The sequence below is a fragment of the Carassius carassius genome, chromosome 28 (genome assembly GCF_963082965.1).
Source record: "Carassius carassius chromosome 28, fCarCar2.1, whole genome shotgun sequence".
NCBI classification, from domain to species: domain Eukaryota; kingdom Metazoa; phylum Chordata; class Actinopteri; order Cypriniformes; family Cyprinidae; genus Carassius; species Carassius carassius.
In genome coordinates, this window is record NC_081782.1 from 22,865,537 (window position 1) to 22,886,967 (window position 21,431).

General features: G+C 36.6%; 2 protein-coding genes across 3 annotated transcripts in view; one reads left to right on the forward strand and one right to left on the reverse strand.

Moving 5' to 3' along the window:
* Positions 1 to 4,222: 4,222 nt before the first annotated feature.
* slc25a15a (solute carrier family 25 member 15a) lies at positions 4,223 to 13,603 on the reverse strand. Of its 2 annotated transcripts, none has more exons than XM_059514853.1 (7): positions 13,473 to 13,603; positions 11,201 to 11,284; positions 10,723 to 10,981; positions 6,731 to 6,871; positions 6,031 to 6,206; positions 5,688 to 5,846; positions 4,223 to 4,609 (listed from the first exon to the last, which is right to left on the reverse strand). In XM_059514853.1, the coding sequence occupies exons 2-7, from the start codon at positions 11,253 to 11,255 to the stop codon at positions 4,488 to 4,490; spliced, it is 912 nt and encodes a 303-aa protein (XP_059370836.1). In that variant the 5' UTR covers positions 11,256 to 11,284; positions 13,473 to 13,603; the 3' UTR covers positions 4,223 to 4,487. The 2 variants fall into 2 exon arrangements, with proteins under 2 accessions (XP_059370836.1, XP_059370838.1); XM_059514855.1 differs by lacking the exon at positions 13,473 to 13,603 and adding an exon at positions 11,632 to 11,975.
* LOC132108216 (forkhead box protein O1-A) overlaps positions 12,744 to 21,431 on the forward strand; it is a 46,173-nt gene continuing 37,485 nt past the window's right edge. The window contains exon 1 of the mRNA XM_059514852.1: positions 12,744 to 13,557. Coding sequence (XP_059370835.1) covers positions 13,006 to 13,557 — 552 coding nt within the window. The 5' untranslated portion in view covers positions 12,744 to 13,005. The remainder of the gene's footprint in view (positions 13,558 to 21,431) is intronic.

Genomic DNA, 21,431 nt, shown 5'->3' on the forward strand with positions numbered 1-21,431 from the left:
GGTTTAAATATTAAAAGAACATGTAAAAGTATCCCGTTTCTTAGAGCTGACTTTCAACTCCTTTAAAAATAATTTTTATATATATATGCAGTATATATATATATATATATATACAGTCGTGGCCAAAAGTTTTGAGAATTAGATAAATATTGGAAATTGGAAAAGTTGCTGCTTAAGTTTTTATAATAGCAATTTGCATATACTCCAGAATGTTATGAAGAGTGATCAGATGAATTGCATAGTCCTTCTTTGCCATGAAAATGAACTTAATCCCAAAAAAACCTTTCCACTGCATTTCATTGCTGTCATTAAAGGACCTGCTGAGATCATTTCAGTAATCGTCTTGTTAACTCAGGTGAGAATGTTGACGAGCACAAGGCTGGAGATCATTATGTCAGGCTGATTGGGTTAGAATGGCAGACTTGACATGTTAAAAGGAGGGTGATGCTTGAAATCATTGTTCTTCCATTGTTAACCATGGTGACCTGCAAAGAAACGCGTGCAGCCATCATTGCGTTGCATAAAAATGGCTTCACAGTCAAGGATATTGTGGCTACTAAGATTGCACCTAAATCAACAATTTATAGGATCATCAAGAACTTCAAGGAAAGAGGTTCAATTCTTGTAAAGAAGGCTTCAGGGCGTCGAAGAAAGTCCAGCAAGCGCCAGGATCGTCTCCTAAAGAGGATTCAGCTGCGGGATCGGAGTGCCACCTGTGCAGAGCTTGCTCAGGAATGGCAGCAGGCAGGTGTGAGCGCATCTGCACGCACAGTGAGGCCAAGACTTTTGGAAGATGGCCTGGTGTCAAGAAGGGCAGCAAAGAAGCCACTTCTCTCCAAAAAAAACATCAGAGACAGATTGATCTTCTGCAGAAAGTATAGTGAATGGACTGCTGAGGACTGGGGCAAAGTCATATTCTCCGATGAAGCCCCTTTCCGATTGTTTGGGGCATCTGGAAAAAGGCTTGTCCGGAGAAGGAAAGGTGAGCGCTACCATCAGTCCTGTGTCATGCCAACAGTAAAGCATCCTGACACCATTCATGTGTGGGGTTGCTTCTCATCAAAGGGTTGATTTGATTGAGAGGGTTGATTGAGAGTATGCCCAGTCGAATTGCAGAGGTCCTGAAAAAGAAGGGCCAACACTGCAAATACTGACTCTTTGCATAAACGTCATGTAATTGTCAATAAAAGCCTTTGAAACGTATGAAGTTCTTGTAATTATATTTCAGTACATCAACTGAAACAAAGATCTAAAAGCAGTTTAGCAGCAAACTTTTTGAAAACTAATATTTATGTAATTCTCAAAACTTTTGGCCACGACTGTATATATATATATATAAACTTTCGTTTTCAAGAGTATGGCAAAATAAAATATATTATTAGTAGTGAAATTTATCAATCCATCAAGAAAAATGTACAAATTTTAAGTGTAAGGATTTGTTTCTTACAAACATACAGCTTTTCACATGACAGTGGTTACTGATGGAGTCATGTGGATCACTTTATTGTAATGTTTTTATCAGCTGTTTGGACTCTCATTCTGATGGCACCCATTCACTGAAGAGGATCTTTTGGTGAGCAATGCTAAATGTTGCCAAATACGTTATGACGAAGAAAGAAACCCACCTGCATCTTGAATGACTTGACGGTGAGTCAGTTGTCAGCATATTTTCATTTTTGGTTGAACTATTCCTTGCAAAGGCTGCATTATTTCCCTGAATCGTGTTTCATGGAGGAAAACATCATATTACAACTTTCTGAGAAGATTAGAATCTTGGAAATTAGCAAATTATTCATTCTTTTTTTGGATTTGAAATGCTGAATGATATCAATGTGCAAGGGGAAGATAATGGAGGAGTTTATTTCTACTGCGATGGTGTTTAGAGTCTGGAGGTAACATAGCCGCAGAGCTGATGGTGACTCAGCGATCAGCAGAGACGTTTCCTTCAGTGCCTGTGAGGCGTTCATCTCATCCTCAGCTGCAATCACCTACACAGAGATCTAATAATACACTTGAGTTGCTTGTGTTGTATGTTCTTCCTGATGTGGATTTTAATATATTCCTTCATATTTGTCTCAGATATAATATTAAACTGTCGGGCTGTAATCACTGATTTTCTATAATTGATCCTAGTAGGCCTGTAGAGCATTGCTTTTAGGATTCTCAGTCCAAACATTTGCTTGTGGGAAGCGATTTTACATAAAAAACCCATATAAAAATATTGCAGTTTATAAGGGGGATCAAAATGAAAACAAGATGATTTAATATTTTAATAATGAAAATCTAATAATAATAATAATAATACAATTATTAAGACATTTGGCATATTGGGTAACAGGTTTGCACATTTGCCTAATGTATCAATCATCAGAAGTTAGTATGGCACCAAATTTTGGTTTAAGTAAATTCAGAAGAAAAATTAATGATTCTAGTTCGTTGGCTGAGAGTTTTTTAAAAATATATTTGGAATTTTTCTTTCTTTCTTTTTTTAAAAATTACATTTAATTTTACATTTAAAATCAGATACATTATCTTTAAAGAGTCGTTGCTATTGTGTTCGGTTTGGGTTTATGAAGAGTTAGTAGAAAAAACAGATGACCCCATTTTATTTTTTTTACATTTAAAAAAAAAAAAAGTTCATTTTTAGTTTATTCTGCATTCCAAGTTATATGAATCAAAGTGCAGTTGGGTTGTTTTGATTAAATAATAATAACTCAAAAAATACATTATATATAGTTATATACATAGTTTATATTATATTATATATAGTTATATTATGTATAGTTATATACATAAACTCTTCATATGTACAGTATTTGCTTATACAAGGCAATGCAGCAAATCTTCTTCAGAATACATCTGCACTGTTGCCATGTGTTGTTGAAACTAAATATTCACTATGAGTGCACTATTTTGTGATGTCTAAGTTTGCATGTGATATTTTTGCAAACTAAGTTCAATGTTGGATCCATTATTTGGGCAGTACTGACTTTCATAATCAAATACTAGTACATGAAAGATTGCATTAGATTTTGTTGCAGTGGTCTCACCTTTGCACAGGCTTCTGGAGCTGCTTCAGCTTCTGCAGCCATGGCCTTCTGGAGCTGGAGGGGCAGTTTAACATCCTTTATCTCCACTCACTCCATTTTAATGCCCCACATGCTCGTGGCCTCATCCAAGGCAATTTGTCATCATGATGATACAAAGCTGTAAAGATCTGGGAATATGATATACCCTTCTTATGCATCAGTTTAATAGCAAATAAATAATTCTGGACTGTGTCTGAAATTGCTCCCTATAACCATTATAAAGAGGGGACCGTTTTAAGAGGCCAGCCATTTGTAGTTATATTTGAAACCATAATGGACATATAATGCATATCCTATAATGCACCAAAATAAAGAGTGTACCAAATGCATTGCAAGGGATCCTACCAAATTAATTTCCACATCTAGGACAAATTCAGCAGTAAATGTTTGTGCAGGTAAGCACTGTGCTTGACACAAAGCAATTTAATGTATTAAAACGCAAGCACAAACTAAACAGCAGCAGAAGCCCTTCAGGCCCATGAATTTCGGAATTTGCGCACTTTTTTCGTTCACTATTTTAAAAGTGAACTAATGTACTGTTTGGAATAGGGTAAAGGGGGCGAACACACCATAATACTACAAAAACACATTACAAGTAGCATATTCTCATACTATAAAATAACTTTGGACAAGGGACACACCAACAGTTTGACCATTCCAAAATTATCAAATTTAAATTATTAGGTTCTTTAATTCATCTCACTGATTCAGTCATCCATTTGCAGAAGTTTGTGAACTCACCAGACGGGAGTGATTATGTTGTAAATAGCATAATGAAAGTTTATATTATAGCCAATTCTATAAATTTGTAAATGTTTGTAATATGTTTTTTTTTCCCTTTGGAAAGGAGCTGCATTCTATGGAGTTCCAAACTAAAAGTAAATAACTAATAATAGAAAACTAAATAAAAACAAATACAATAATATAAATGAATAAATGTGTTAATAAACAGATATAAAAAAATATCCTTAAATTAACATGGTAATAGTTGTAGTTCTTTCATTAATACAATATAAATATTAATTTAATATTGATAGTATTACTTTGTAAATAATTCCAAATATTTGATAAAACTCTTAATAAATTAATATTTAATTTCTAAATAAACTGTTTTTACACTTTAAAATATACTAAATATTTAATCATGTTTAAATGAAAATGACAGTGAAGCTAAAGTGTTTGTAAAGTGGTTGTATTTGTGTAGTTAAAGTCCAAGAGGTTGCAACATAAGGAGTGCATTTTATAAAACATCAAAAACATTAAAATACAGTATTGTTTGTTCACACATCTGTCAAACACAGGCCTTTTTAGCCTTTAAAGTTGTTCAGATATGCTTATACCAAGACATCATTAAGTATGTTTTAAAAGCAACCAAATATGGCATTAAAAAGACTGGACTCAGTGTTCAAACTGTTGCATCATTATCTTGCGACTGACTTCATAGGCTAAAAAGAGAGCTCCATTGGCAGGGAATGTTCGGATCATAGTAGGGGTCAAACCGGAATACAGTGGTGCCACTCCTGCAAACAAGATGGCAGAATATAAACTGTCAGACAATGCAATAGATTTTGTACATCAGGTTTTTTAGCAGTTTTGTTGATCATGTTGATCATTTAAAAGATCTTAAATGATCAGCTTTGTCTGTTTCAGGCACAGTAGCCTTTACTCTATTAATTCAGAAAAACAATTTTCTATATATATATATAATAAAATACATTTACCTAATTATTTAACATGCATGGGCTTATATTCCCATTTAATTATTTAATTACTATTAACATCTAATTTTAACATTCAGATATCAAGTGTATCAGTATAGTACTACATGAGGACACCAAAATGATCAAACAAAATGATTTATTTTGTATTGCAGTGTTCTAAGAAAAAACTTTTTCTTCACGTTAAATTTTATGCAACTCTTTAAACTTACTAACAATATCTGTAAGATTAACAATTTGGCTGTTATTTAGAGTATATCGTTAACCAAACACTACAGAAATTATTATTATTATTATTTTATTTATTTATATTTACAGAGAAATACTGCATTATTTATAGAGTTTTTTTCTGTTTTGTATGTAATAAAAAAAATGGCGAAAGTAATTCATGAAATCACCACCAGATTTTCTGACTATTATGTCTCATATCAGACATTAAAGATAAGTCAGATCTCCTGAAAATGACCCATCTCCTGTATTAATTTTAAACATGCAATGATCAAGGAACTTAATTGTCAAATGTAAAAATATTTATTGTTTGTCTTTTGAAAGTTGCATTCAAAATCCTCAGAAACCTGAGGAGGCACACGCCCCTCGGTTTGTATGGGCATTAAGCCTCTGATTAAAAATGCATTTCATAATGTATTTCTCATTTGATACTTAAAAGATATTCGCAAAAAGTGATTGTTTTCTCAATATTATTGTACTGTGCAGTTTTTGGCGTATCAAAGTATAATGTATTAGCCTAGGTAACAGTAAACTATATTTGAACAATAGGTTGAGTTTCCTGTGTTGAGAATTTATCAATCACAGAGACGGACAAAATATTACATACAGTATTGCACAGGTTTTGAAACAAAGATAAATACTGAAATCGCACCCTCATTTCGTAAAATCCCCATAAGAGTCTTGAGGAAGCCTTCCTGTTTCCCTGCTAAAGACAGAACCTGGATGCGAGACTTCACACAGTCTATGGGGTACACAACCAACCACAGACAGGCACCGCCAAAACCACCACTGAACATCAAGGGCACAACACCTGTCAGAAACATGGATACAGAGGAGAATTTCCTGTTGGAAGAATCATCCAAGCTGTTCTGTTCCACAGAAGACTGAAGTTAATGAAAAAGCAGCTTGGACATTCTTCAAAAAACATAATTTGCAATGACATTAATATATTGTGCCAGAATTTAGGTTTTTAAGTGGCCTTCTCATGGACTGACCTATGTGCTCTTTGTCTCTTCCCATGTGTTGGGCAAACATTGAGCGGCTGAGTTCATATCCTCCAAAGAAACAGAAGTATCCAGGTATCTCACGGACTATAGTGGTGGTGAGACCCTGATAGAAACCCAGAGGTCCGTTTGTCCGTAACACATTTTTCACAACAGACCATACTGTGCTGAAAGAGAGAAAGGAATTTCAGCAAGATCCAAACTACTGGAGAATTATGATTTCACATCATATTGTCCGAGTTCAATGGCATTATAGGCACTCTGAACTTAGATGGCTTCATCCAACATTAGCCCCTTTAAGAGTTTAACTTGCCCAAAAATGAATATTCTGTCATCATTTACACACATTCATATAATTCCTAAACTGTATGTGGAACAACAAACAACTAAATAAATAAAAAGTTTGAGAAATGTTTCAGTGGGCTTTTTTGTCTTCTGAATCCCACAGGAAAAAAATGCAAACACATTTTGTAACCACATGAGGGTAAGTAAATGATGACTGGTAGAAACAGGTATTCAGGGAATTCTCAAGGCCTGTCACAACCTGTGCATAAAAAAATGCTTGCATGAGAAAAATAAGAGTCTAATTGAAAAAGCAATTTGATCTTTTTTTTAATTGACATATATATATATATATAACAAATATAACTTGAATAAAAAATATATATTAAAAAAAAAAACATAACCAAACCTTTTCTGTCCACTGGCGATCTTGCCGGATGCCTCCATTTCATGCATGGCCTGCAGCCGACATTTAACCAGTTCAGTGGGGCATAAAGCCAGAGAGGAGAAGATAGAAGCAACAGAACCTGAGCAGGCCTTCTGAACATCACTGAAACACACAATACATCTAATAATCACACACACTGCTGAACTTTAGGGGAGGTCACACCGACACTGTTATTATGGTTCATGTATCATTTCACGCTGAATCAAATGTGATATGAATCACTGCATATTAATCAAGATATAACACCATTTCTGAGTCAATAGTAACATAAAAAAAAACATTACTAAATTTTTACATTTTCTGGAAAAAAAAATTTAATTTAACACTGCTTTGTAAAATTAAGAGGATTAATAACTTAATTATGACCATTATAGATTAGTGGTCACACTTTTTTCACACTTTTTGTTCACAATAGAAGTGCAGGAATGAAATTAAGTTCTTCAACAGAAATCAAAGTGGACATGACAGTATTCCCCTCACCAAACACCTGGAAGAGCCAGAGGAATGGAAATCCACAGTGGAGTTTTAGGGATTGCTGACCATGAAAGAGTCAGGTAATTGGAAGCCCAAGGTGGAGGTGTCTGGGCCTGAGGGTTGGGTCTTTTTAGATTCCACAGCTCAGAGACTGTGGTGGATCAGGAGACTGTGATTGTACTGGTGGAGCAAGCTGAGAAGAACCGGAGGAGAAAGAGGACCGTGTCAGAGTCAAAGAAGGATGACCAGTGGCCCAGGACACAACCATTAAGGCTATGATGCAGGGCAGTGGAAAAGGAAGGGTCATAAAATTAACACAAATGGACAGGACCGGTGAATTAATAGAGCTGGATGGGGCCAGCAGAGGAGGAAGTGTTTTAGGGGTGGGACTTAAACCCAGTGGGTCAATAAGCTCTGGCTCCTGGATAGATTGGGTGGCAGGTGCTGGCTCTGGGATGGACTGGGTGAAAGGCGCTGGCTCTAGAATAGACTAAGCTGAGGGTCCATGGTGGCCGTGGCCACAGGCTAGGGTCTGTGTAGAGCATGGTGTTGTCCTGGGGTCCATGGCAGGTGCGATGAATGGCTGGGAGCCTGTGATCCACCTCACCAACGGTGAATGGGGTTTGGCTTAACTGTTGAGACAAGAATTTAAAGGCACAATATGTAATTTTTTGCCACTAAAGGGCGCATATTCAAAATAAACAAAGGTATAGTTTGATGACGCTGTGACTGAGTGTGGAATCATGGGAGTTGTCATCCCCACACCCGATACAATCCAACGGGACTCCTAAATCAATGAAATGAAACAAGGCCGCTGAATGAGTGCAACACATGGCTCGAAATCAGCAGAGCTTTTATTATGCCACAGTTGACCGCTTCCGCTCCTTCCAGTCGTGCGTATGCAGGTTGGAAAAGCTGTTTTAGATACTAGATACATTTGAAAGTTCTGTTATAATACTACTCTGTGCGGCCGTCACTGGTCTATTAAAATGCAAAAAATATTGAAGCGTATATGGTGTTTCCATGTTTTCTACAAAACAAAATCGAGGCGTTATGACGTCATTGACAGGCGACGCAATGACACTATGGACACGGTCTGTGTCCCTAGTTAAAATTGCTTATGAGTCTCGATTTAAACTTTCTTCGAAACAATTGGGATACTGTAAGTACACAAGTTAGCAAAATATATAACACTGTTCTAGTAGTTTTGGATATTTTAATACAAAATATTTTACATATTGTGCCTTTAAGTGCAGCTCTTTTTTTAAACAAGAAGGCAATTCAGGATGAGGAATAATCCAAAAGGTACACATCAGTGAAACAGCTTTGCAATAACACAAAGACAATAACTCACAATCACTTAGGAGTATAAATACACAGGATAACTCAAAAGGACATGAGAAGGTCAACAGAAACAATAGGAACAAACTTCAGTTCTCTGAACAGAAACCAAAACACACCACCAACAAAAAGTTAACATATTTTTTTAAATACCTTTTATAGAATATATAAAATATCATGGTTCATAAATATCCCATGGTGAATACCATGCTAGCCTTTTTTAAAGTACCATAGTATTGCCATTTGATCTCATTATTGGGATACATTAATATTATGTTTTACACAGTATTTTAATATGTGACATGAAAGAAACTGTAACCCTTGTTTTGACTATAAACATCTAATGTTTATCCAGTAAAGAAAGGTGCTCTGAACACGCAGGCCATGGGTCACATGACATAGCATCTGTCCTAGGGGATTGAATTGCATCATGCATATTGAGTGGACTAGTGAAACATAAGCACATCGGAATTACACACCAAATACAGTATATAATATTAACAGCCCATGTGTTTAAAAGAGCATGATTCTGTGTCATACTGTATCTTTACAGTTTATCCAGCATGTGGACAAGCACTAAGAAATAAGGACCAAAATGTTTTTAGGACATGGTATTGTGGTAATATAATTTTGTTTTCCATTAATGTTAATGTACAATCATATCCCATGTAAATACAATGTTACATGAAAATGTTACTCAGTAATAGATGAGTGTTTCTGACATTTTTGGAGAAAAAAAACTCTTTAATGCCAAAACCTTTGTTCATGGTTTTGGAGTGTTTATGTGGTCAGTTTTGTCTGCTCATCTAGCAGATCATTTGTGGGGTCAGGCATTGATGTTGGATGAGAAGGCTGTCTAGCAATCTCTGTTCCAGTTCATTCCAAACATATTCAATGGGGTTGAGGTCAGGGTTTTACACTGAACTCATCTGACCATGACTTAATGGGCCTTACTTTGTGCACTGGGGCATAATCATGCTGTAAGAGAAAAGGGCCCTCCCCCAGCTATTCCCACAAATTTATAAACAAAGCATTCTCCAAAATGTCTTAGTAGAGTAAGGCATTAAGGTTTTCCTACACTTGAAGTAAGGAGCCTAGCCCAAAAAAACAGTCACATACCACTCTCCATCCTTAATCAAACTTTACAGTTGGCACAATGCAATCAGGTGACATTCTCCTGACATCCGGCAAACAGAGAAGCGTTATTGTCACAGAACATGTTTCCACTGCTCCTGAATCCAGTGGTGGCGTGCTTTTACTCCAGCTGATACTTGCCATTGTATTTGGTGATATGAGGCTTGCATGTAGCTGTTTGGCCATAGAGACTCAATCCATGAAGCTCCCGCTGAACAGCCTGTGTGATGATATTAATGCCAGTGGAGATTTGGAACTCTTCAGCTATGGAATCAGTAGAGCATTGCTGACCTTTATGCACCATTTGCCTCAGCATTCGGTAAACCCTGCTCTGTGATTTTAAATGGTCTTCCGCTTCATGGCTAAGTTGCTGCTGTTCCTATACACTTCCACTTTAAAAAAAGTGGCATTAAAAATAGACTATTCTTCAGAATTTTTTTTCACAGAAGTTTGTTAATGCAGACTGTGTCTAGGTACACACCAGTGGCAATGTGTTTTGAAACACTTTAATTCAGTAGGCTAATTACAACGTGTGTCCCAATTATTTTGTCCATATAGTGCATATACAGTTTACCACAGTCATTTTATTTATATATTATTTATTTGTTATTTGACAAGGCAACATAACATTTTTCCCCGGGCGCCGCAGCATAAATGGCTGCCCACTGCTCCGGGTGTGTGCTCACAGTGTGTGTGCGTGTTCACTGCTCTGTGTGTGTGCATTTCGGATGGGTTAAATGCAGAGCACAAATTCTGAGTATGGGTCACCATACTTGGCTGAATGTCACTTCACTTTCACTTTTTTTCACTTTCACTATGTACATTTTACTTTTAATTTGGGGGCCTTTGAGTCCCAAAGGCTTAGCTGCTCTATACTTATGATGCTGTCTTCTTGGTAATTCATTTTTATGATAGATTTTCATAATTTTTGTGCTTTCGAGTTTAATGTTCAGTGGGACAATAGTATGTCTTACTTGTAGCACTTTACTGTAATGGTACCTCACCTGAGTTCTGTGAATTGGTCCAGTCCTGAAACAAAGCGGACAACATTCTGGCAGAAGCCGTAGCTCATGAAGAGCACAGCGTTTTCAGCAATGTTGGCAATGAGGGCAGGTGTGGTGCCCTGATAGAGCCCTCGCAGTCCAACCTGTTTATAGACGGAGACGAAGCAGTGGACAAAGCCTCTGTACAAGCTGGGAAAAGTCTGCATCTTCACCTTGGCTGTATCAAAGGGCTGCCCGCTTAGCACACATGCAAGCCCACCTTAAAAAGACAGAAGAGAGGAAACAGTGCAGAAAATGCCTGTATGTTTTTAAATAACCAACCTTTCTGGTTTCTTACTGTAATAAAATTCCCATCATAATGCAAAATGTGTGCAAATCAGGCAGGTGGAAAATAGAGTACATGGTATTTAACCCCCCATATATTACAGTAGTTAATGTAGACAAAGGAAATTAATAATAGTCTGTAAAAGTCTGTTACCACATGCTCCAGCTGACAGATCAATGATGGCCTGAGTGACAGGATGTGGAGCCATAGTTAACTTCTTCAATATTGCATCACTTCCTGTAAAATAGAGGACAACAGATTTTACTCCGATTTACCCAGATTAAGAAGTACTGTCCTGGTCCCACACATCCAAAATGCGTATTACAAAAAAAAAAAGAAAGAAAAAAAAAGTCCTCACAGAACATAAGTTTAGTGTCTAAGTAAGAACATGGTATTATGGTAGATTTAAAGGGAATCCCCCATGAGAGGTAAAGAGACCCACTGAGCCCAACACTGACCAACTTAACCACCTCATGTCCCAACATTCACATGCCAAGAACAGAATGTCTTAGTAACTTTAAACTCATCTACTGCAATGTCATATGTTCTGCACGACCGGAGAGAGCAGGTATTCTCACACTCACCGTCCCTCCTTATGGATAACTGACTGCCTTCAGACTATATCCAATAATGTGCTTGGTTGAAGAGCCTCGGTACAACACGTCCTGTGTAAGAAGTACTCCTTAATACTGGCGAAAAACACACCTGAAGCCGGTACTAACACTCGCACTTCCTCGATCAGCTCCACAGGTGTGTACATGCCACACACGCGGGACATGGGTGTGTAAGGCTCGTCATGTGGGGTCTTCCTGGAACCATGTGCTTTGGAAATAAGAGAAGGCGGTCGTGTTGCTGTCATATCCTGCAGAAGTTGTTGACTCAACATAAGGATTGTGACACAAGGTCACTTCATCAAACGCGATATTCGAGCAAAACAAATACCAGGGACACTTATGTATTTTAAACACTAGATGGCATAATAGCCTTGAGTATAGTAACAGTTATCTAAGCATCCAAACTATGTACAGACTATGTACAGATAAGACAGATCTTATCTTTACTTATCATTTACTTTACTTATCTTTACTTATCATTACTTCAGACTAATGTGCCCTCTAGAAGCTTGCGTTCTGCAAGTGAACGTCGCTTTATTGTATATGCACAAAATCGCTTTCACAGACTTTTAAATTAAATGTTATCTCCAGGTGGAATGACCTCAATCCGAGTCCTGAGCAATCTTCAAGAAAAGCAAAAAAAAAAAAAATCTGTTCCATCTTTATTTGATCCTCTAAATCTAGCACTAATTATATTCCTAAAAAAAGGACCGATAATAATAAAAAATAATTCGTTATAACCGCTGTGGTAAACGAAAACACCTTGGTTGGAAAGTTAAGCGTCGATGCTGTTTCTATTTCTCTCTCTCTCTCTCTCTTTCAGTTTAATTAACATAATTAAACAAAGAGAACTATGTGCGTATGTGTATGAACAAGCAATACAATGGAGCTAGAAGCCATTCGATCAAAATCGAGATGGTTTTCATAACATCCAAACTCCGTGAAAGTTTGTTTACTAGATTTTAAAGGACAAAAAACGCTGCTTGTTTCGCTTTCAAACGCGCGCCTGTGATTGGCTGTCGGCACTTGTCAATCAGGTAAGTGGGCGGCGTCGGGTGACATATGATAGTGAGTTCCAGTAAGCGCACTTACAGTTTTGGTACACAGACATTGAACAAGCTACAGCAACAGGACTATCGCATAATACTGGACTGGACTGGATTACTAAACTTTAAAACAACACCAATCTGATTCCGCTCTAGCCACGTTGTGACGCTTCCAATGTAACCAAGTCAGTTTAAAGTAACTGCATTTTCTTTCCGTTTGTTCTTTTGCGTTTCGCGTCATATTTTATTTTGACTGTCATATGTGACATTTTAAGACACAAACAGTATTGCTGGTACCATGGCTGAAGCAGCCCAAAACCAGATGGTCGATATCGACCCGGACTTCGAGCCGCTCTCCAGACCCCGCTCCTGTACTTGGCCGCTGCCGCGTCCGGAGTTCCCCAACCCCGCCGCCGCCGACTCCAACACATCGTCCCCGGCTCCGTCCGTCAAGCAGGAGCCCTCCAGCAACACGGACTTTATCAACAACCTCAGTTTGCTGGAAGAGAATGAGGACTACCCTGATCGGAAGCCCCTCATGCTGTGCGGCGATTTTCAGTGCCAGGAGAACTGCATCCACCAGCAACAAATCCCGAGCCACCAGCAACAGGTGCCTGTGCTCTCCTCTCCGGTGGCAGCCGCCGCCGCAGCCGCGGCAGCCGCTCAGCGCAAGAGCAGCTCGTCCAGACGCAACGCCTGGGGAAATATGTCTTACGCGGACCTGATTACCAAAGCCATCGAGAGCACCCCCGAAAAAAGGCTCACCTTGTCTCAGATCTACGACTGGATGGTGAAAAGCGTCCCTTACTTTAAGGACAAGGGGGATAGTAACAGCTCCGCTGGTTGGAAGGTATGTTTTCAGTTTTGTTCTGTACTCGTGCGTCAGTCGGTTGCACCTCGTGTTTTTGGGTTTTTCGCCAAACAGTTCAACTTCTATAAACGCGTCTTGGTTACCATGGTTCCCCTTCAGATGCGCTCCCATCCAGCTGTTATGAAAACAAAAACGTGTGAACGCCCCCGCGTCATGCGAACTTTTGGGTTTTGCTTAGTTGGTATAGATTCTTGCTGTCCCGCGTGACCCAATTGCTTAGTTTAGGGGGCTGATTATTATGCATCCTTCACTTATTGTTTTAGGATTGTCATGGGATTGTCAATAGTCTGCATTCATTGTCGTGTAGGACAGATGATGCCTCTCGTTACATGCAGGCCATGGGAAGGTGGTGCACTGCAGTCAATAGTTCAAGTGCTGACCCATGTCACATGACAGGTCCCGAGTAACAAGTGTTTTATAGGTGCCTGCTGACAGCAAAGACTTTGGAGTTGAAGTAAGGACAAGACAAAAACTTGGAAAACCAGACCCTTATGTTCCAGACCACTACAAAACCCCCTAAAGGTCTGGTCACATTAGTGAAATTTTGTTTCACTAGTTTGTCTATTGTCAATAATGTAGTGAAGTCTGAAGCACAGCTCAGGCAGATATCACTTTTATACCAAGAGCACAGTGAATTTTATATGACTAGCATATGACACTGTATTTCACCTGCACCATTTGCATAACAATGGTAAATGTGACCACAGCTTGAGGTCAGGACTAAATCAAGAAACCCTAAACCAATACAAGACCCCTCAAGGCCCAGATACAGACTTAGACTAGCATGGAGATAAGGCTGCATTCATCCAACAAACTCATGAAAATTCTATGAATGAATGAATTCTAGAAAACTTTTTCTATTTTTGGCAAATTGGTGGCTATTATTAATGTGTATGAAACCTCAGTAGTACTTTTTCATACAATCTGCCCACTTATGGTTAAATTTAGGGGTAGCCCTTAATTTTTTTTTTTTTTTTTCCAACTACATTTTCTTACAAATCACATTGTACAAATTCATATGAAATCATCACCTCATAACTAAAATAGTTATTTTCTCAACAGACCGGGATGAATTTATCGCAACCTCCCTAATCAAGAGAATCGGGTTTTCACCTTATTTAAATTTTTCCAAAAAGAAAAATTCCGTTATAGGAAACAAATATTATATTAATTGATTTAATTAACCGAATAAGCATAGTAGAAAAAAGACAGACACCTCACAGACTAGAGGTTGAGGTTTTTCGTACATTCAAAGAAGAGTTCAACGTAAGTGTGACCCAGATCCATAAGACTGAGCTTTGGTCATGTTTATGTGTCATGAAGATCAAGACGTCAAACACTAGCACAAGATAAAGCAGTTCTGGTGACACGCTGTCTTACCACCAGTATGCCTGAACCACCCTGGCAACCGGAGAAACAGGAAAACAGTGATTTTATATCCATGGAAACCTCATTAAGTGGATCTAAAGTTGTGTTGTTAGGTGTAGTGCATCATCACACCACACGCTATTAATATCCGCGGGATTAACTGTCAATACCCCACTGATGTTTGCCAAGTATGCAAGCATGGCAGTTTACACATGTAAGGAAAGATCCGCTCCACCCTCTGATTTATTGTGTGTCTGTGTGCCAGCATTCCACAATTGTAATGCTTTTGTGCGTCCGTTGGAGAGCCGTATATGAACTGATGACTGAATGCATTTGGAAACGGGTGCATTTAACCTCTCTTACCTCTGATGACACATAATTCTTAGTAGCACGGGCAGCTCTCAGCGCCTTTCCCACTCTTATCGGAAGCACATCTGATAAACCCAATGTCAAATCATGTGTGTGTTTGTTTTGTGGTAGTAAAACTGATATGATCTGTGCTGTGATTGGTTGCTCAGTACGTGTGACTCATAATGGGGCAATGTTTTTGAGAACCACAGGAAATTTCCCGCAGGAACTGTTCAATTTTATTCTGATCTCATAAACAATGTGGCGCTGGTAATGATCAGTTAAAGGGTCCCTCGGGGGCACAGCTTCTGTCACTCCAAACCATTATGCTGAAAGGAAGGAGAGGCTAAGTTTGAAAATCATCAGTCTTTAATTGTTTTAACAACCAGACAAATATATAATTTCATCGCTTTGTTGGCGAAAGGCTATTATGTATATAAGATATTATTATTATTACTATTGTTGTTATTATTGTCAGTCGTAATAGTATAATCTTTAAAAAAAATATTAATTTTATATTTAATTAATAAATTATTGCATTATAAAATATATTTTATTAAATTAATATTTAACATATTAAATATTATTTTTTATATTTAACATATAAATTTTACATATAATAATAATAATACATTGACAATAAGACTTGATTTTTTTCATTAAATAAGAGACTGCATGGTTGATTTGTCGTATTGCATGACTGTGAAATCAAAAACATTTATTAAAATTTGTGGACAACTTTCTCTTTTACATCCATATGAATTTTTATCCAAAATCTTGATGAAGAATGTTACTTGTAACTTAAACTGTAAGCTGTAACATGTTGGCAGGCATCTTTCTCCAGGCAGTCAGTTCTCTTGGGGAAGACACAGGGACGCAGGCACTTTACTTTTTGCCAGCTTTGTTTTCTCCAGAGAGCTGGTTGTCAGACAGAGAAAAAAGCAAGGGTGAGAGGGGGAGAAATCTATCAGCGCTGCTCCTAGCACGCTCTGATCGTGACAAGAGAATTGAATCTTTGACAGCCCTAACACCCCCCAATCAACCTTCAGTGCTGAATCATCTGGCTAAATTGTCAGTTTGTGAAGCAGAGAAGAGCTCTGTAATGCTGCAGTCTGGGCTTCAGTCCAGGCAGGGGATAAAGTAACTCTTTTTGACAAAGTAACACACAGTTTAATGTCACACCTTCAAAGGGTGAATTCTTGAAGCCAGGTTACCATACACATTTTATCCCGTTCCCACAATCCATTGAAAACTAGTGTCAGTTACGCTAGAACACTGATTTTTGTAACAAGATGTCCACGAACTGTGAAATTTATATTCTAACAGATGTGCTAAAAGACTAACTGCGCATTAGTTAAATGGTGACGTTGGTTGTTTAGTGAAGGGAAACAGAAAACCATTCAAAGGAAAATTGAATACCAGATGCTAAATACACATTCCTCAGTGATCGGTTGAGATAAATCTTACATTTACTGACTCTTTAGCTTCAGTTAAATCAATGTTTTGATTTAACATTGATTGACATTTGATTTAATATTGTTGTTCTGGTTGGATACTTGCTATAATATACTTGAATTTAATATATAATAATAATAAAAAAACATATTTATTCAGATAATTATTTTATGATAAAAAGGTAGCATGACAGGTAGCTTATAATTATATATGTGTGTGTTATAATATGATCTCTATTTTTCATTTAATATATATATATATATATATATATATATATATATATATATATATATATTTACAGTACAGACCAAAAGTTTGGAAACATTACTATTTTTAATGTTTTTGAAAGAAGTTCCTTCTGTTCATCAAGCCTGCATTTATTTGATCAAAAATACAGAAAAAACTGTAATATTGTGAAATATTATTACAACTTAAAATAATAGTTTACTATTTGAATATACTTAAAAAAAAAAATTATTCCTGTGATGCAAAGCTGAATTTTCAGCATCATTACTCCAGCCTTCAGTGTCACATGTAACATCCAGTCTATCACATGATCATTTAGAAATCATTCTAATATTCTGATTTATTATGAGTGTTGGAAACAGTTCTGCTGTCTAAAATATTTGATGAATAAAAGGTTAAAAAGAACTGCATTTATTCAAAAAAAAAATTCTAATAATATATATTCTAATAATATATTTTCTTTACTATCACTTTTTATCAATTTAACACATGCTTGCTGAATAAAAGTATTGATTTTATTTTTAAAAAAAAAGAAGAAGAAAAAAAATTACTGACCCCAAATTACTGACCAGTAGTGTATATTGTTATTACAAAATATTTATATTTTAAAAACATAGCTTCTTTTTTTTTTTTTTTTACTTTTTATTCATCAAAGTATCCTAAAAAAGTATCACATGTTCTGAAACAATATTAAGCAGCCGAACTGTTTCCAAATTTGATAATGAATCATCATATTAGAATGATTTCTAAAGGATCATGTGATAATGATCCTAAAAATTCAGCTTTGCATCACATAAATAAATGATAATTTAAAGTATAATAAATGTAAAAATAAATTATTTTAAATTGTAATAATATATCACAATATTACATTTTTTTTCTGTATTTTTGATCAAATAAATGCAGGCTTGATGAGCAGAAGAAACCTCTTTCAAAAACATTAAAAATAGTAATGTTTCCAAACTTTGGTCTGTACTGTATATATATATGTATATATATATATATATATATATATATATATATATATATATATATATATATATATATATATATATATTCTGAATAAATAAAATCTAAATAAAATACAACATTGTACATTTCATATATATAACATTAAGAATACATCATTTGTTTGTAAATAATAATAAAAAATGTATACAATATTTGTCATATGAATATGAATATATTCAACTTGTTAAATAATAATAAATATAATTAAATAAAATATTTGTCATCATACATACTTTTTAGAATTCTGACTTTAATAACTGTTGTGATATCTACAGAGAAAATTGTCGCATTTAGACGTATTGTTTAGAGAATTTTCCTTCTAGATTTTAGTGAATGACAAATTACTAATAGGAAATGGAACCTAGTGAGTCAGCCATCTCTGAGCAACTTGACATGATAGCTCATCTTCTCCGCAGAGAACGTCCATAGCACGTCATTTATCATCAAGGGACATTTGTTGAACATATTTCAACAGATTTTGAACCAGATTATTGCTGTTCTATTGTATTTATTTCATCATTTTTACTCATCTATTATGGATTACCATACACATAACCACTAATCCACAGGTTCAGTCTAGTTTGAGTTTACACAAGCTATGACAAAGCATATGAGTCTGATGCTTTCTCTAGAGAGGCTCTTGTTTTGTGCCGTGAGTGTATAACTGTCTGAAGAGTGGTAAACTTTAGTTGCTCTAGCATGTGTTGGTTTTGAAAGTTAACACGTGATATGAGGTCTCTGAGTGTTTCTAAATAAACATGCTTAGACAGTTCAGTTTGATCTGTTCTGTGTTGTTCCTGCTCTTGCTATATCTATGAAACATACGTCACTCTCGCAGTGTAAATGTTTGATGCAGGTCTCTGTCGCCAATCACTTGAGCGCTCTTTGATGTCCGCAATCGATTTTCCTGTCCTGTGGTACGTCACACTTTGCCCCTGTGATAACCCATCCTCCAATCAACTGACACTTTTTGAAAACCGTTTTCAAAACATAGACCTCAGTTCAGGTACATTCACTTCAGCCATCTAAGAAAACAGTGTGGCTCAGAAATATGTACAAGGTATTTTGTGGATGTCATGTCATGATAAGATTGGAATATGAATGTAATGCAGTTATGATATAGAAGTAACCATACTATAATAATAATAATAATTTATTAATTAATTAATATAAATTTTATAATATTATACTTAGAATTTAAATATACTGAAGGTTAAAAATTATTTGTAAACAAAAATGTGCATTGTATATTAAGCTAGCCTATAAAGTCTGACTGGTATATTTATTTTTATTAAATTTGAATTCTGAACAAAGAAACATTATCTGTGTATAATTAAAAGTTAAAGTTAATGTGTTGTGCAGATGCTTGCCCACTGGAAATAATCTGAAAGAAAATGTGCAGATTCCACCTGACTCTGATACAGTTTATATAATTGATGCAGCAAAATCTATTCTTACCGAAACTAAAGTTAAAGTTTTCAGTTGGCGAAAAACCAAAAACAAAGTTTATTTAATAATCAATTAATATTTAATAATAAACACATAAATGAGTCATAAATAAATATTTACATTGCACATTATGCAATCACATAAATATTGAATATTTATTTATTAATGCCATTTTAAAGATACTTTTTTCTTTGAGGACACTAGTTGGGTTCTGAAAAACTGCTCCCTGTGATGCTCACATTGTGTTCTGCTCTATTACTGCGAGAAAGAGAATTCCTTGAAGAGCTGAAAACATTAGATGTAATATCATTCCAAGAACCACATATTTTGGCCGAAGGAAATCTGTGTTTTGCTTGTGAAGCTCCTGCTGGGACAGTGCAGTCAGCCTTTGTACTTGAGTATGAAGGATACTTGCATTCATCCAAAAGCCCTGACCTCCCCTCAGTTCTCACCCCTTCCCTCGTCTCGCATCCTGGCAACAGCGTCTCTTCCAGCTGTCGCTTGTGCTTACGCATGGGTCACTACACTTAATCAAATATGACTCTGCATAAACTGGGTCTTTGGCTGTTATTTTTCAACCGTAAAAGCTGGGCTAGGCCAAAGCGACGAAGAGAGTGCTCCTCAGTCAACCACTCAGGCTCTGGCTCCTTAACGTGCGCTTTCGCTTGAGTTCAGATAAGGCGACACTCATTAAAGATTGCATAATGAAACGTTTACTGGAATCCGAGAGCTTCAGGCCAAAGTCTGGTGCCACTTGTTAGTCAGTGGAACTCCTTCAGTGGAGAGTGAGCGAGACAGGGTGGCTCTGCCTCTCTTGTGCACTAATGTGACCTGCATTTCCAAATGTAGTACCAAAAAAACTCACATTAAAGGGCCGGTGGACATGTAATTTCGGAGCACATTCCATCCCAGGCCTTTAGTCTTGCAATAAACCTCTTTTAACCTTTCTCTTCCTCCTGTCAGCTTGAAGTATATCACTATCCTTTCTTTCAGTCTACACCTTGTTATGATGAATGTTTTATGTGCTGAGTCACTATTCCTGGCATACGTGTGTGTGAAGGTGTCGTGTATGAAAAACCAGTGTCATATAGTTGTGCTTTTTGAAGGAATGTTTAGTTTGAAAGGCTTGTTTGGTTTACTTCAGACTCTTTAAATCACGGATATCCAATAATGCTACTGCGGGGCCAATGTTCTTCAAAGTTTAACTCCATCCTGCCCCAACACAGGTTTGGAACAATGTGAGGGAATACATAGAAATAAAAAGGACTAAAACATCCAATCTTGCTTCGAAGAAGATGTCCTATAGAGTTTAGGGCCAATTGTTCCCCAACACACTTTTTTTTTACTGGAAGTTTCTAGTAATCCTGAAGAATTGTTTAATTAAGATTTGAACTATACTCTTCTGGATAGTGGATTGGATACCCCTGCACAAAAAAAAAAAAAAAAGTAAATTAAAAAAAGAAAAAGACTTGTCTTGGCACATATTATTAAATCGAAATCGAGATTACCATCCTAATCCTGAATTTTTTCAATACACTCTTTACCTTTTTGACCTCAGAGAATGAATGCAGCAGAACCAGAGTCAAGAAGCAGAGAGTTATGTTGCGTTCTTCTCCAGACTAAACATACCACTGACAGAGAAAAAGATAATTAACAAGAGCAATGTTTGATATTCTTCAAGTACTGTGGGATCCAAGGGACACACTTTCAAGCATTGAAAATATGTACTAGCGATTTCTCCTCTCCCGCAAGTGCTTGGCAGTAGAGTGTCCAAGGAAATCAGAATCAAGCAATTCATTGTCATTGCAGTATTTGTTCTGAATGGCTACACAATTTCCAAAGGGAGAGACCTTTGCGCGAAATTGTCTGGTCCTGAGCTAGGCTCAGAGTTTACCAACGGTTGTTCTTATTTTGTTTATCAACAATGAGCTTAGGTAAGGAGTGTATTTTGAGCCGCGTAACATAGCGATCCGAGG